The sequence below is a fragment of the Dipodomys spectabilis genome, unplaced genomic scaffold (assembly GCF_019054845.1).
Source record: "Dipodomys spectabilis isolate Male_0828 unplaced genomic scaffold, ASM1905484v1 ptg000140l, whole genome shotgun sequence".
NCBI classification, from domain to species: Eukaryota; Metazoa; Chordata; class Mammalia; order Rodentia; family Heteromyidae; genus Dipodomys; species Dipodomys spectabilis.
Genome location: NW_024870817.1, coordinates 39,482,794 through 39,500,520, shown reverse-complemented (window position 1 = coordinate 39,500,520; position 17,727 = coordinate 39,482,794). Strand labels below are relative to the sequence as shown.

At 35.2% G+C, this 17,727-nt stretch overlaps 1 protein-coding gene across 1 annotated transcript in view; it reads left to right on the top strand.

Moving 5' to 3' along the window:
* The window catches only part of Mtrex (Mtr4 exosome RNA helicase), a 54,855-nt gene that overhangs the window by 19,337 nt on the left and 17,791 nt on the right, over positions 1 to 17,727 (top strand). Inside the window, exons 13-19 of the mRNA XM_042690752.1 lie at positions 339 to 449; positions 2,952 to 3,053; positions 5,866 to 5,991; positions 7,506 to 7,656; positions 9,092 to 9,264; positions 10,114 to 10,182; positions 13,242 to 13,370. Coding sequence (XP_042546686.1) covers positions 339 to 449; positions 2,952 to 3,053; positions 5,866 to 5,991; positions 7,506 to 7,656; positions 9,092 to 9,264; positions 10,114 to 10,182; positions 13,242 to 13,370 — 861 coding nt within the window. The remainder of the gene's footprint in view (positions 1 to 338; positions 450 to 2,951; positions 3,054 to 5,865; positions 5,992 to 7,505; positions 7,657 to 9,091; positions 9,265 to 10,113; positions 10,183 to 13,241; positions 13,371 to 17,727) is intronic.

The window sequence follows — 17,727 nt, the reverse complement described above, 5'->3', positions numbered from 1 at the left end:
GATCCTTTTGCCCAGCTTCCTGAGTAACTGGGACAGTGGGCATAAACCACAGGGCTGAGCTTTTTTTATATTATTTTGTAGACATATAAACTGTTTTCTTTTTTCCCTGAGGAGATTAAGTGATGTTAAAAACTTTGAAGCAGTAAAATATTTGTAAATTTTATTGAAATGCATTTATAGTGCTAAAAGATAGGTCAGAATTTTATTATAAAATGATCTTAATTTTAAAGACTTTCTTAAGTTTCTTTTAAGCATAAAATGGTCTTTAATTTTCTCAATTTGAGATTTTTAACTTCACTTTTTCTCATATCTTTATGTATATTATTCCAAAATTACAGGTTGAGCATGTACTTCCTCTTTTGAAACGGGGAATTGGTATTCACCATGGTGGTTTGCTTCCGATTTTGAAAGAAACCATAGAAATACTCTTTTCTGAAGGCCTGATAAAGGTAGGATTGTATTTTTTTTTTAAATTAATTTTACTTTTGTGCCAGTAGTGGGTCTTTTTCACTCAGAACTGTTGCTCTACCACTTGAGCCATACCTCCATTTCTGACTTTTTGCTGGTTAGTTGTAGATAAGAGTATCTTGGATATGTCTGCCCAGGCTAGCTTTGTACTATGATTCTTGGATCTCAGGTTCTTGAGTAGCTAGATTATAGAAATGAGATGATTTTATTTTTTATTATATCCCAAATTGTGTTGCCTGAACCATTTGAAAACTGTAGTGATCTTTGATTATAGGCAGTTTCGTTTATTTTGTTTTCATTTTGTAATTTTAGGGATGGAATCAAGGGTCTTGTATCTTGTATCTTGTATTTTGTATCTTATATATAATGGTTTGTTTCATAAATTTAAGAGACTAGGTAAAAAATTATTGATCGCCTTTTTTTGTTTTGTTTTTTGCCAGTCCTGGGGCCTGAACCCAGGACACTGTCCCTGACCCTCTTTGTGCTTAAGGCTAGTACTCTACCACTTGAGCCATAGCACCACTTCCCACTTTTTCTGAATAGTTTATTGCCGATAAGAGCCTCATGGGCTTTCCTGCCCCAGCTGGCTTTGAACCATGATACTCAGATCTCAGCCTTCCTACTAGGTAGGATTACAGATGTGAGCCACCAGTGCCTGGCTCATTGCCTTTTTTAAAGAAAAGAGAGATGGCGTTACTGGATGTAGTAAAGTTTTAAGGTATGTTTAATTATTAGACATGTAGTTGATTCAGTAACTAGACTTAAATACATATTTAAAAGATTTGGTTAGAGAAGATAAGAATTGAATTTGTAAGATACTCTGACAATTCAAAGAGTGTTTAAGCAGTGACATTGATTTATAACTCCAATGGTATGTTAAAAATGAGTAAAAAACTTCAAAGTATAATCATAAACCTGTATATGGCTAACAGATTTTTATGTTTAGAAATTATTAAAATTAAAAACACCTTAAGAGCATCTTATGCTGAGAACCATAGGCTTTAAGTAGACTATTTAAAAGAAATTTACTGTGTAGAAGAACATATTCAAAGCGCTTTAATAAAGAATTGTGGATCCTGATAATTCCTTTTTTTTTTTGGGTCCGGTCATGGGGCCTGAACTCTGGGGCCTGGGCGCTGTCCCTCAGCTCTTCAGCTCAAGGCTAGTGCTCTACCACTTGAGCCACTGCGCCACTTCCGGCTTCTTTCTTTTTGCTTATGTGGTGCTGAGGAATCGAACTCAGGGCCTCATGCATGCAAGGCAAGCACTCTACCACTGAGCCACCTTCCCAGCCCCGATCCTGATAATTTCTGTTGGTACATTTTGCTAATTCCTCATCATGTTTTCTTAAAGATTATGAGCAGTAGTTTTTGTCTGTAAAATTAGAATAGTTGTATGTAAAAGATTAAAACGTGATCCTTCCATTTCACTTTCCAGAAATGTCCATGAGGACACACTACTATAAATCATGGGTTCTTACTCAAGACCTTGGAGCTCAAAGCTGTTGCACTACCAGTTAAGCCATAGCTCCACTTCTGGATTTTTGATGGTCAGTTGGAGATAGTCTCACTGACTTTGCTGTCCAGGCTGGCATCAAACTGTGTTTTTTAGATCGCAGCCTCTTGAGGGTTATAGGCTTGAGCCTCAGTACCTGACGTGGGTTCTTTTTATAAAGAAAAAGTTATTAGTGAATTTTGTCATTCATGTATCATTCTTTTAATAAGTAGTGTGGCATGTCTGGCCTGAGGACTGTTTACAAGGACCCCAAAATCATTTAGTACATGACAGGAGATAGACCTGTAAGCTTTTTGTATACTTCTTATAGCATGCTTGTGGTTATCTGCCTATATTCATAATTTTGTGTGGCCCACAAATGTTTTAAATGCCCAAGTGGCCCTTGGTTAAAAACAAACAAACAATAAAAAGTTCGCCATCCCTACAAAAGAATGAATACCATTCTTTTGATTTGATAAAGTATTATCTTCTTTGCTGTTGATGAATATTTAGTACTTCAGTGACTTGTATGTACATTTTTGTGTGTGCGTGCCTAAACCAGCTGTTTTTGTTGATGAAATCTCAGTTGAATTTAGAAATTCTGTGACTCTGACCTCCTCTCAGAAATCTTAATGGCAAAAGGGTACCCAGAATTGCATAATTATCAGTAAAATTGCCAGGAAATACATGGTTAGAAAAAGATTGTACAGCCAAATCCTTTAGACCAATTGTATTCTTTCCAGTTACCATCACTAGAATGAAAGAAGAGCTATTTTCCCTTAATTAAAATAGTACTAAAAAATTTTATATACAAAGTACTGGGATATATCTGGAAATATTATCTTGTCTTATTTAGTAGGTCTCACTAAGAAGTTTAATATTATACTTGTACTTGGAAATTATGACTATATTTTCAAGCTTAAAATATATGATTGCTTACTATATATTGTATAATTATATCATAATTATATAATTGGTTATGTATTTAGGCCTTATTTGCCACAGAGACTTTTGCTATGGGAATTAATATGCCAGCCAGAACTGTGTTGTTTACAAATGCTCGTAAATTTGATGGGAAGGATTTCCGATGGGTGAGTAGAGTTATTTATATGTTGAAATATTTTTTACTGTTTTTCAAATGTGGCTTTGGCTTATATAATAATTAAAATTTGCATCCCCAGATCTTATGAGCTTGTACCTGAGTTGATACAGATAAAAACTTCCTAATCTGAAAATTTCTGATACTTCAAAATCCAAAATGTGATTTCCTAATAATTTTTTTATTTTACGGCAGCTTAGGTTTTGGGTATTCAGATTTAGAGATGCTCAACTGATAAAGTATTTGTAAATATTCGCAGTACCAAATTCTGAATACTTCTAGACTGATGCATTTCTGATGATAATCAGTCTGTGCAAGAAGTTACCAAGGATAAACTTTGGATTTCTTTTTTTTAATTGTTGTTATAAAGGTGATGTAAAGAGGGATTACAGTTATATAAGTCAGGTAAAGAGACCGTTCGTTTTTGGATAATGTCTCCTCTTCCCTTATACTCTCTCAGAAACCTTGCATTTCTTCTTTCTATCCTAGCCCCCTTCTCAAATAAAATTCCTTTAGGCAAAGAAGTTTGGTGACAGGCAGCAAGTGTACAAATGATTTCTAAATATTTAAAACATTTTTAAAATGGAATTTTCATTTAACATTTAGAGTGTTTACAATACTTCTACTAAAACAGCTGTGGTTTTAGCTCATTATTTTCTTTAGTATAAAATAGTAGTTATAGCAGAGTTATTCACTTACAATGGAATTGCTCTTTTCCAGCTTTGGAAGAAAGGAGACAAAATTGGGAGAATGAGTGAAGTATTATAATAGCTGGGATGTAAAGTAAATGTTTAATACAGAGGCAACTACTTTATTATCAAGGAGTTTACCATATTTAAAATATGAATTTAAAGATCTTCTTAGACCTGAGGGTACTAAAGTAAAAACAACAAAACTAAAAGTAATCCCAGCTTTAAAGAATTTAGTACGGGTGAAGTTGATGGACATGGAAGATGTCTGTCATGTTACATCTAAATATTAGAGATGCTCTGAGAAGCATCTATGAGAGAGATTCAACATAAGAAATGCAATCAGTTGTCTATAATGGATCATAAAATTAATAGAGAAAACAGTCCTTAAAATAAGAAACAACAACAGATAGGGATTCTCCAGGCAGACAGTAGAACAATGGTAGGGGTGAAAGGTGATGTTCGAAAGATTTCTAGTTTGAGTGTCCAATGTGAACCATAGATTCACATAGTCTTCAGTTTGGTTAAGTCCTTGAAATTAGTGATTGTTATCTGCTTAGCGACATTTCTAACAATCCTCAAAACTATGAAAAGTACTCATGGTAAAACTATAAAAACTATAAAACTATAAAAAATATAAAAATTATGGTTTATTTCAAATTGTGTGGATACTGTACAAAAGAGAAGTATTTAACCAGTAAGTCTTTTGTAACTTATTCATTGGCATCCTATGTTCTTTTGTGGGTGGCACGTGATTTCTGGATTAAAAGTAAATGGATAGCTAATTTTTTTTTATTGTGAAAATACTGTACAGAGGGGTTACAATTACATGAGCAAGGTAATGAGTACATTTCTCATCAAGCATTGTTGCCTCCTCCTTTGTTTTTCCCCTACCATCCCTGCCCTCCCATCTCTACAACTACACTCTTACACCCCCCCCCCCCAAGTTTGGATAGCTAAATTTAACAAAGCACTGTTTGCCTCATGATTCAAGATCACAATTAAAATTTCAAAAATCATGATGTCCTACAAGGTATTGATACACTAGATCCTATTGAGATTTTTACTGGTCTGCATATATAAGGTTGGTTATATGGTTATGGTGTTTTTATGTTCAGTCTTCCTGATTTTTAGGTTATTAGGAGTGTTTTTTGGGGGGGTGGGGGGTGTAGTTGGGGCTTGAACTCTGGGCCTGGGTGCTGTCCCTGAGCTCTTCAGCTCATGGCTAGTGCTCTAACACTTGAGCCACAACACCACTTCCTAAGAGTATTTTTTGATGCTATTAGTAGTATATGTCTAATAGCATGGTGTTTCTTAGCTCTTTTTGAGGCACTTTTTTTTTTTTTTCAAACAGAGCCTAGACTGTGCTCCCAGAAGAAAAGTTCCCAGTGTTCAGGTGGTTTGTTGCTGCCCTAAAAACCTATATATAGAAGGGTTACCAACCTTTCTCATTGGATTGTTCTTAGAAACAGAGGAACTCTACCAATCCTCAAGGATACATACCAAGAATTATGCTTTTCTTTTGAGGTGCTAATTTTATATGAATTTCATTTTGCAGAGTCAGAAAGTTAAATATAATAAATCAGAAGTGATATTTGATTTTATTTTTGCTTTTCTTAGACTTTGCAATATTTTCAGAATATCTAGCTGAAAGATATTTCTTAGTGCTATATATAGTTTTTTTTTTTTGTCGGTCGTGGGGCTTGAACTCTGGGCCTGGGCATTGTCCCTCAGCTCTACAACTCAAGGTGAGCGCTCTACCACTTGAGCTACAGCGCCACTTGAAAGATATTTCTTATATAGTGACTTAGACATATTTCCTGATAGCTGGGCATATTTGAAACACAAAAAAATGAGCTAGTTGTAAATAAATAGTAAGTATAAATAAAAAGTAATTGGCTCATGTTAAGGTTACTTCATTTGGAGCTAGAATTTAATTTTGTAATATTCTCAACTGTTTTATACTTTTGTGTTTTTATTTAAGCTCCAAAGTTTTTGATCATTCACTTTTTGGAATATGTTGTACTTGAGGGTTTCACAGTAAAAGAAAATTTATGAATATATGTTTTTCCAGATTTTTTTCCTAAACCTGATATATTCAACATGTCCATTTAGATTTCCTCTGGTGAATACATTCAGATGTCTGGTCGTGCTGGAAGGAGGGGAATGGATGATAGAGGAATTGTAATTCTCATGGTAGATGAAAAGATGAGCCCAACAATTGGAAAACAGCTACTTAAGGTATTTGAGTTAAGTTTCTATGCTTTTATCAAAAATTACAGAAATTTTATCTGCTTTAAAATTAGGTCACTTCAGATACCTGTCTAAATAGATGAGTTATGATGTTAAACTCTTTGGGCTTGGAGATATAGAAGAGGGTGACTACTTCAAACACTGATAAATCTTGAGTTAGGTGATAATGGCTAGGTCATGCTTATAAATCTAGCTGAGAATGAGAGGGTTATGATTTGAGGCCAACCTAGATAAGAAAGTTGGTGAAATACCTTCTCAACCAATTGCTTGGTACATTTGCTTGGACCTGTCATCCTGAAACATTTGGGAGGCTGAGAGTAGGAGGATTGAGATGCCAGCCCAGCTCAAGGAGAAAAAATAAGATTTTGCAAGGAAGGGAAGCTGGATGAATTGGCACATATTTATTAACCCCTTCAAAGACTCAGAATCTAAAATACATGACACAAGGCCAAACTCTCATCTAATGAGCCCTATCACAGTAATCACCAATGAAAAACAGGGCTGGTGGCAACTGGTCTAGCTGAGTAGAACTTGTCTAGTAAGTAAGGCTCTAGTTCAGATAGTACTGTCCAAAACAAAAGCACTGATATCTTATATTCTATTTCATCAAACAAGCAAGGAGTAACCCAAAAGAAGGCATGTGAAAGTCTCCAGAAAGAACCAGAAATCCTTATTTTACCCTCAATTTAAGATGCTTCTATATTGTCTCTGCTGCATTAGTTACTCTTTGCAACTGTATTTTACATTAAATTATTTTTTACTAACTCATCATTAGCCTACCCCTTGTTCGATATAGCCACATTTAGGAGGATAATAATTCTCAAAGTATAGGGAAAGAGTGGTCTATAAATTCAGATACAACATATTAGCAATTTTAAGTACTTTTATCATTTTTATAAATAAAATAGGTTACACTCCAGTAATGAAGGTAAACTTTATAGTTACTTACAGGTTTATTTCATCTGTTGGTTGTTCATTGCAGTTGATAGACAAGTTCTGCTTATCCTTATTGTTTAACAGCCAGCCAAAACAACTGTTTGAACATTAACAGTCAGTTCTAGAGGGGAAAAGTAGTTTTTTATACCTGCAGGTAAGTCCTTGATTAGGAAGTGGCATGTCACTTTCCTCTGAAATTTACTAGTTTCACTCACTGAAGGATCAGAAAGGGCAATCCTGTTGAAAAGGCAGAAGATTTAAGTATATTTGGCAGGTTTTTTAGCCAATATTATCCTAGTAGGTTTGTTCTTTTCTCTTTCTCTACCTTTTGTGGGGGTGGGTGAGAATGTTGTCTGCCACAGGTTCTTGTAGCTCAGCCTCGCCTTGAACTGGTAGTCCTCTTGACTCTGCTCTGGAATGTTGGGATTATAGGAGTGCAACACTATGCACAATTTAGTATTTCTTAATAGATTAAATGATTAAGTACTAAGGTCAATTAAAGATAAAATAGATTGTGTAAATCTGTTTGAAACACCTACAAAATTGACATGCTTTTTCTCTTGTAGGGTTCAGCTGATCCACTAAATAGTGCTTTCCATTTGACCTACAATATGGTTTTGAATTTATTGCGTGTAGAAGAAATTAATCCTGAGTATATGCTAGAAAAATCTTTCTACCAGTTTCAGCATTATAGAGCCATTCCAGGTGTAGTAGAGAGTAAGTATGAAATTACCATATTAGAGCTTGTTTAAGCAAACAACAGAAGAACTGAATTATTGGGTGTTGTGGCCTTGTTTTTTTTCCTAGTAAGGCAAATCTTAGTCTTTACATAAAGGACTACCTATCTACAGTCTGGTATTTATAGACTGGAACATGTCAAATTGTGGTATATTTTTAGAAAAGAAACTACTAGTGTATTAAAAATTGACCTGTCTGGAGCATGTACATATTAGTCTTGACCTTTCACCTTTTCTTACTATACAAATGCCATAACATAAGCTTATTAATGATTAAGAAATGCAGAGCTTTAACTTGAATTTGAAATTGAATGTTTTTAGAATTTCCAGCCCCTAATATTTAATTTCTCAAGTCCATAAATCTTGTCATAGCGGGCAGTATAATAAATCATGGGGAGCTGATTATAAACAAAATAGAGACAAAGATTTAAACTGTTGTTTAGATAAATCATAAAAAAATGCAGTCATTGTAAAAAAATAATTAAGGATGACATTGGTTAAGATATATATTGTACTTATAACCTGACTCATGGAATTCTAACTTATTTGTAGAGCCACTAAATAAAATTTTTTAAAAACCAAATAAAAATAAGGAACTAGAATTTTTTTAAAAACAGCTTAGTATTTATCACCCATTTCCTCCCTCCCCCCATAAAAAGCCCTACAAGATCAAAATTTATGTACCTTGGATTTGGGTTTGAATAACAGGTATTGCAATCAGATTAGAACTAAAAAAGGAAATTCAATAATATTACTATATATAGAAATTTCAGGTGTTACTGAAGCAAATAAAATAGAAAGCAATAGAGAGGGTTAGTGTGATTAAAATATAATATATGCATACGTTAAATACTATGGTGCAACCCCTTGGTAAATTAATACAAGTTTTCACAATGAATGACAGGAAAGTAATACAGGTTCAGCAGCAGGAGGGAAAGGGCTAAGAAAGTGGGTGAATGAGGATGAATATTGTCCACATAGTATGTGGATGGATATGGTCCACATATGTATGAAATGGAACAATGAGACTCATTGAAATGTTAAATTTTCTGTTGATATGAATTTTACCATAATAGAAATAGTTTGTTAATAATTGCTTGATGCTTTTATGGAATGAATGAAAAAGCAAAGTCAGTACTTAGAGGAGCAAATTTAGGACAGGGCATGGAAATAGACAATCAAATATGAGGATAGAAGGACAGGAAGAATCAAAGAAGGTACAACCTTAATAAGGGGAAGGAAAATAGACACTTAGCCTTACAGTCATCTCTGAACAATTTTTTCTTCCAAAATTCTATTGTAATTATGCAAAATGACTTTAGTTTTTGCAGTTGTAGAAATACTAGATGCCTTGTGTATAATTTATGTACGGTATATAATATTTTTGATATTTTTCATGTGTTCCCAATTTACAGAGGTAAAGAACTCAGAAGAACAGTATAATAAAATAGTAATTCCCAATGAAGAAAGTGTAGTCATCTATTACAAGATTAGACAGCAGCTTGCCAAACTAGGTAAAGAGATTGAAGAATATATTCATAAACCTAAATATTGCTTACCATTTCTACAGCCTGGTCGTTTGGTAAAGGTATGTATGTCATTATTTTATAGAATACTTGAACATTCCAGTATTTCTATTTAACATTCTGATATTTTATCTTGAGAAAATGTTTTCAGTTACAATAGTTGTCTTATATTACCTGTTTCATATGGCTTGTCTCAGACTTTCAATCACTACTGGTTTTCATGTGAGGGAATATAAATTACAGTTTTGGAATTATAAAATTTTCTAATTTTGAAATGCTACCACCAAATAAAGCAGTTGTAGATCCTATATAAGCTCATTAGATAGAAAAGACTTAAAATATTAAAACAAATAACATTTGTCATTTTTAGCATTTATTTGCCAATTTGAGAGATTCCTGTTCCTGCTGTTCATAGGATCCTGTGAAATCTGATGATTTTTGTTTGTAATACCCTATTCCTTAGATCTAGAAATGATATAGAGATTGGAGAAATGGCTCAGATAGTAGAGCACCGATTAGGGAGCAAAAGTGTCAGATACTGAGTTGAAGTCCCTGTCTGGGAGAGGGGAGGTAGAATCTTAACAGTGATGTTTGTTTAAAAATTAAGAAAATTAGGGGCTGGGAAGGTGGCTCAGTGGTAGACTGCTTGCCTTGCATGCATGAGGCCCTAGGTTTGATTCCTCAGCACCACATAAACAAAGGTTGGAAGTGGCACTGTGGCTCAAGTAAGTGGTAGAGCGCTAGCCTTGAGCTGAAGAGCTGAGGGACAGTGCCCAGGCCCAGAGTTCAGGCTCCACAACTGACAAAAAAAAGAAAAAAAATTAAGAAAATTAAATTTTTACTGGCCTACACTATACATATAAGACTATAATTTTTCTGGATATGAACATTTTTGTTTCTCTTATTTTCAGGTAAAGAATGAAGGAGATGATTTTGGCTGGGGAGTAGTGGTAAATTTCTCAAAAAAGTCAAATGTTAAGGTAAGCTGTTATTATTAAAGTAGAATTGCATATATATTTTGAATTAAGTTTTTTTTTTTCAGACTCATAAAATTGGCTTAAGTAGTAATAGTGTACCTTAAGAAAAGTAGTATCGGAGTTGGGCTATCAGTGGCTCATACCTGTAATCCTAGCTACCCAGGAGGCTGAGATCTAAAGATCAGTTTATAGCCATCTGGGGCAAGAAAGTCCAGGAGACTCTTATCTCCAATTAATCACCCGAAAACCAGAAGTGGTACTGTGGCTCAAGTAGTAGAGCATTCATCTTGAGCTGAAGAGGTGAGGGACAGTGCCTAGGCCCAGAATTCAAGCACCATGACTGACCAAAAAGAAAAGGAATTCCATAGGCATTCCAAAGGAATGCCATAGGAATTCATTTTATGAATGATTGTAAATTTTATTCTTGAAGCAATGTGATTATTTCCCAACAATGAAAAGGAATTTTTATTTCATGACAATTGAGATTTTTTTTCTTCTATCCATTTTTTTTTTTTGTTTTATTTTGGTTATCTTACTCTTGATTAATTCCAAAAGAATTCACTTTTGATACTTACAGATTAGAATCCTCCTTTAAATACAGGTTAGAAATTTGAAAAAAAGATTAGAAGAACTGGTCAATTTTTCTTAATCTGTCTAAATGGAGCTAATAAAAAGTTGATTTTAGTTATTATTTATATAAATATTTAAAAAGATTACTATCCATAAAGTCAAGCATTATCCTGTCAATTTATTAGAAGAGTGACTATTTTGAAATAAGTTAACCTTTATACACCTAATTTCTCTAGCTGCAGTAAGCACTATGAGATAGGCTTTATAAGTAACCTCAAGTAAGACAGCTTGAGTCCCCATGCCTGCTTTTTAATCACTAAAATATATTTTGTATTAGATATTATACCCGTTCTTTTAAAGTGGACTTGTTCATGGTTTTCTTGTCTTTTAACTTCTTTGTGCATCTGTGTTGAGGCAAGTAGGAATTAAGTTTTGGAACTGAAAGCTAGTGAGGGAAAATGCAGTCAAGAATCTAGTGTATTATTTCACACCCATATTTACAGGAAATACAAGTCTGTAGGTTTTTCCTGTCTATCTGGATTTGGTATTTGAAATCCTGGTCTCAGAGAATGCGCTTAGGGTATGAGCTTATTTACACATTGTGGAATCAAGTCAGAAAATGCATCATATACAGAAGACTTTGTTTCCTCTCTTAAAACATGACTATCACTGAGTCTCCTTAGCAAGAGCTGACAGTTGGTCATAACAATTTATCTCATTGGCTATAAAATTAATTCCATTTCATAAAATTCATCTTATAAACTATTTAAATATCTCATTGTTTATAAAATTAAACATTTAATAACGACTAGATATATGTATATGTATACACATGTATTTGCATATACAGATATATATATATATATGTGCATTATATATACATAAAATTAGAAGAAATCATCAATAACAGAAAAGGAGTATCTCCAAATCATACACGTTAGACACATAAAACATTGGATTATATATCTACATAGATTAGATTATATTAGATACATATATACATATATACACATGTATACACATATGTATGCATGTGTGTATACAAACCAAATTATCTTTGTAGATAAACTCATCCAAGGCAAAAATACTAACCATCTTTAGTTTATGTCTAAACCATGCTGAAGAATGTTTTTGAGACTTCTTCCTAAATATACTTTAAGTTATGCTGAAAAAAAAAATTAGTTCTTTTGGAGTGGAAAATGGAGCTTACACTTTCTTTGAGGAAATTTGAACTCAGTGATTTAATGCTATTGTGATTATGCTTATGGTTTGATTTGGAAATGTTTTGCTTTTGCTCATCAGTGGTAGTTGTCTGCAGAAACAGGTTATAGATATTCATTGTTATTTTTTGACATAGTGTCATTGTTAATATCCTGGGCATTCTCCCCCTCAGTCAGTGTAACCTTTAATCTATTTTTTACAAAAGAGATCATTTAGATAATTTATTAAATGTGGGGAAAATTCTTTTTAAAACAAAAGGATTTATTTGAAATACATTCCTCTGAAACAAGTTAGTGTAGTATGCATCTGTAGTCCTGAGATCTTTAGAATAATGGATTTATTAGAATGTAGATAACTTAAAATGATGTGAAATCCTGTTATAGAAGTGCCAGTACAGTCAGCAATAAAATAATCAATTGTGGATATTTTTTTTCCCCTTGGTTTTCGAGCTGAATTCAGGGCCTGGATGCTATTCCTGAGCTTTTTTGCTGAAGGCCAGTACTCTACGTCTTTGAGCCACAGCTCCACTTCCAGTTTTCTAGTGATTAATTGGAGATATTAATCTCATGGACTTTCTTGCCAGGGCTGGCCTCAAACCTCAGTCCTCAGATCTCAACCTCTGGAGTAGCGAGGATCACAGTGCCCAGCATCAATTTGTTTTGTATGTTTAATTTGCATGATTAGAGTAGAATTTTTTTTTTTTTTTTGGTCGTGGGGCTTTGAACTCTGGGCCTGGGCACTGTCCCTGCACACTTCAGCTCAAGGTGAGTGCTGTACCACTTGAGCCATAGCACTACTTCTGGTTTTCTAGGTTTATTGGAGATAAGAGTCTCACGGACTTTCCTGCCCAGGCTGGCTTTGAACCATGATCCTCAGATCTCAGCCTCCTGAGTAGCCTCCTGATTACAGGTGTGAGCCACCAGCACCCGGCTCTAGAATCATTTTCTGTTATTGATGGTTTCTTTTCAGTTTTTTCCTAATTCTGGCAGAATATAATAAACTAACCATTTGGAACTTAAAAGGTGATATTTATATCACAGCTGGCAGTAGTCTGTTAAATGAGGATTCATAAATACTGAGTTATTGCTGTGTTTTCTAATCCAGTGGAAAACACTGAAAGATGAAGAGTGACAACTTTCACTTTATGAAAGAATTATGCACTACATATTATGTGCTAGTTATCATGATAAATGTCAGAAGGTAGGTCATATACATATGATATTTGTATACCAGTTTCAAGGAGTTAATCTTCCTTTTTCCCATTTTCCTAGCCTAATTCTGGTGAACTGGATCCTTTATATGTAGTAGAAGTACTTCTGCGCTGTAGCAAGGAGAGTTTGAAGAATTCAGCTACTGAGGCTGCAAAACCAGCTAAACCCGATGAGAAGGGAGAGATGCAGGTTTGTACCTTACTTTTCATCTGTAGATTTCAGATTATAAATTATTTATCATCAAGTTATTGTGATTGTAATGAACATACTGTCATAATTTGTAAATGAGAAGTTTAAGATACTTTTATATTCTTTTTTTTTGGTTTTTTTTTTGGGTCCGGTCGTGGGACCTGAACTCTGGGCCTGGGCGCTGTCCCTCAGCTCTTCAGCTCAAGGCTAGCGCTCCACCACTTGAGCCACAGCACTACTTCCGGCTTTTTTCCTTTTGCTTATGTGGTGCTGAGGAATCGAACCCAGGGCCTCAGGCATGTAAGGCAAGCGCTTCTACCACTGAGCCAACTTCCCAGCCCTTTATATTTTATTAATAGAAGTACCAGTAGGGCGATAATAAGATCTTACATGTTTGTGTGTGTTCATGTGCACCAGTACTGGGGTTTGAATTCAGGATCTCATGTCTTGCTTTGCTTTGTCACTCAAGGCTGGCAATTTCCCATTTGAGCTATACTTGCTGTTCTGGCTTTTTGCTGGTTAATTAGAATCTCTTAGATTTGTCTGCTTGGGCTGTCTTTGAACCTTGATCCTTAAATCTTATCCTCCTCAGTAGCTAAAATTACAGGTATGAACTACCAGTACTCAACTTAGAAATTTTAGTTTTCTTTTACCAAGTTTTTGACCAAGTAATTAATGACAAAGAGAAATGGTAATTTAAAATTTTATATGAAACTAGATTTTTGCCATGGACAGAGAATTACTACCAAAGTCTTAATTAAAGTTACTTAATTTATACATGCTTTCAATTAAATGCAAACCATTTGAAAAAGTAATGAAGACAAAACAAAAAAATGAAAGGAAAACAATCTGACTTTAACACACGAGATACTTCTTTTTTTTTTTTTTGTGTGTCCGGTCGTGGGGCCTGAACTCTGGGCCTGGGCGCTGTCCCTCAGCTCTTCAGCTCAAGGCTAGCGTTCTACCACTTGAGCCACAGCGCCACTTCCGGCTTTTTTTTTTTCTGCTTATGTCATGCTGAGGAATCGAACCCAGGGCCTCATGCATGCAAGGCAAGCGCTCTACCACTTAGCCACCTTCCCAACCCCGAGATACCTCTTTCTTTAATGCTTTTTTAATTTTTAATTTTTTTTATTAGTGTTTCTAGGAATTAACCCCAGTGCCTCATACAAGCTAAGCAGATACTCTACTTTAAGTGTGTGGTATATGTACTCAATCTTTTAGGAGTCATATATGTTTAAGAATCTTTGCAGCATCATAGACTTACTTTGGATCAATAGATGATTATGAAACTCAGAAATTAGAATATTTAAAAGTTAACAGAACTTAGAAATTGAAATATTTAACTTCTTATTGGATATTGGTGGGAATTCTGCCCACCTTTTGATATTTTTTTTTTTTTTTTTTAGTCCTTTGGTTTGTTTTTCAGAATTGCACCACCAAGAGAAACATAGTGTTTTGTTGTTGCTGTTGTTTTTCCTCCTCCTAATATTTATTTTATCCACTGACTCCTTAACTATAAAAGAAGTTAAATCTCTTACAGTTTGCCACATATTCACTGTACCTTAAAGGACTTTAAGAGTCCTTGTAACTTGAAATAGCAAATATGTGGCATTTATGCTTCCTTTCTTATGGTAGACATTGATAATTAGTAAGGTTCTCTTCCATGCTGAACTTCGATTCTTTTCCATGAAAATGATCCAGGCAACCATTACTGTAATGTGTTACTAGCATTTTAGGTGAAGCCTGTTTGTTGTCTTTCTTTGTTCAAGACTAAAGTTTTTTTAAGCCTTCCTGTCTTGCCTCTTAATCATACTACAATCTTCGTAGTCCTCAGGTTCAGCTCAATAAACTTCAGGGAAAAAGTCCTGGACAAACCTGAGGGTTTTTTACTCCTTTATCACTTTTGTGTATTTTTCCATACCACTTTTAAAATTCCATTTATTTCAGTTTCCACTTCTTAGGAAATTAAGGAGGTGGGCAGGATATAGTAACATGCATTATTAACTTTATTATTAAGTAGTTGGTTAAAGGTTACAATTTAGTAAATCAGGTTATGAGTATACAGTGCTTCTTAATAATTGTCATCCCTTCATTATTCTCTCCTTTTCCCCTGTCTCATCCCTAAAGTAACATGATTTTTTATAGTTTTTAATTTTTTTATTTAAAATTTTTTTGTTTATGACAGTAAGGGATTGCAGCTTATTGAGAGGGAGCTAATTTGTGCTGCTTCAAAGGCCTATGTGAACATCTGCTACAGCTTTTAATAAATAAATGAAGTGAGCCTTGAAAGAACTTGTAAGGAAAACCTTATTTTGGGGAAGAATGGACTTTTTTTAGATAAGTGCCGGAAGCAACATCAGGGCGTGGAACTCCCCTCTCTAGACAAAAACCGTCTCAGGAGTTGGAGGCATGGCTCCAGTGGGTAGAGTGCCAGCTAGTGAGCAGAAGTATCAGATACTAATAAGTTCCAGTCTTGAAAAGCCTCCAGGTTGTCCTATGGTTGAATGACGATGACATTTAAAAAAAAAAAAAAGAGAAGTATGTTGGTTAGAACTAGAATACTATTGTGAGGTATAGGAGGTGAAGGTGGGGTTTTCATAATCACTTTCTCCTCTTTTGAGTATGTGTGATTCCAAACTTGGTGCCAGACTTTATAAGGTGATTTCCCTTTTTAACTTATGGAATAAATATTCTAGAATTTATTTTTCCAAAGATTATTACAGAGTATGTATAGAAAGAGAAAGAACACATGTGTGCACATGCCAGTTCTGGATTGTATTAATAGAGGATAACAAGTTTAATAGTATGTTCTAAAGATTGCCTGTGACTTGAAAAGTATCTGACCAGGCAGGCACCAGCGCCTCACACCTGTAATCCTCGTAACTCCAGAGGCTGAGAACTGAAAGATGAAGATTAAAGCCAGCTTGAGAAGAAAAGCCTGAGAGACTCCAATTCATTAACAAAATATCAGACTGGAAGAATGGCTCAGGTAGCATAGCACTGTCCATAACCAAGAAAGCTGAGCCAAAGTGCAAGGCTCTGCGTTCAAGCCCTAGTACCAGCACCAAAAAATAAACTAATTAAAAATAAATTTTACAAAAGTTATCTGCCTGCTACCCTTTATCACAGCTACCTATGGCAATTTAATGAGACTCACAGGAGGTAATGATTATAGTTGCAGGATTTAGGTAGATAATTTTTTTTTCTCAATGCAAGAAACTCACTAGAATAAGGGGTTAGATAAAAAACAAAAGGAAGGGGCTGAGAAGATGGCTCAGTGGTAGAGCGCTTGCCTTGCATGCATGAGGTCCTGGGCTTGATTCCTCAGTGCCACATAAGTAGAAGAAAGCCGAAGTGGCACTGTGGCTCAAGTGGTAGAGCACTAGCCTTGAGTTGAAGAGCTGAGGGACAGCGCCCAGGCTCAGAGTTCAGGCCCCACGACTGACCCCCGCCCCCCCCCCCCCCCCCCCCAGAAAAAAAAGGAAGGTTATAGATCTCAACTATACATTTAGTAGGTAACAACCGCTTGAAGATCAAGATACCAGTGGTTGTGTTGGAATGTGATTGTAGTAGTAGATATAGGGTATACTGTAAATAAAATTGTTAAACTTTTTTCTTTTTGTGATACCAAGGTTTGGACTCAGGGTTACACAGGTGCTTTATCTACTACTTGGATCACCTCTTTTTACTTTTATTTTCAAATCGATTCTTTTTTTTTTTTGCCAGTCCTGGGGCTTGAACACAGGGCCTGGGCACTGTCCCTGCGCTTCTGTGCTCAAGGTTAGTGCTCTACCACTGGAGCTACAGCACCACTTCCAGCCTTTTCTGTATGTGGTATTAAGGAATCGAACCCAGAGCTTCAAGCATGTGAGACAAGCACTCTGCCACTAAGCCAAAAATTCCAAGCCCTTCACATAGATTCTTGCATTTATGCTCAGGCTGTCCTAGAGTATGATCCTTCTGTTTATACTTCCTGCATAGCTAGGATGACAGCTGTGTACCACCACACTCACCTGTTGGTTGAGATGGTCTCCTAGGTTTTTTTTTACTATGGTTGCTTGGAACTGTGATCTTGTTTCTGCTTCCTGAGTGCCTAGATTTATAAGCACGAGCCACTGTGCTCAGCCTTCGTTCATTCATTTTTTAAAAAGAAAATCTCTTCCTACGTTGCCCAGGCTAGGGTCCCAAACTCTTAAGGTTGGGCTCCAGTGATACTTAGGCCTCAGCTTTCTGAGTGGCTGAGAGTACAGGCACGCACCACCACTCTCAGGCTCGGCAATACAAATTGAAGTCAAATTTTTAAGTAAAACTTGGATGAACAAATTTAAAATAAGTTGGGGCAATTTTTAAAATG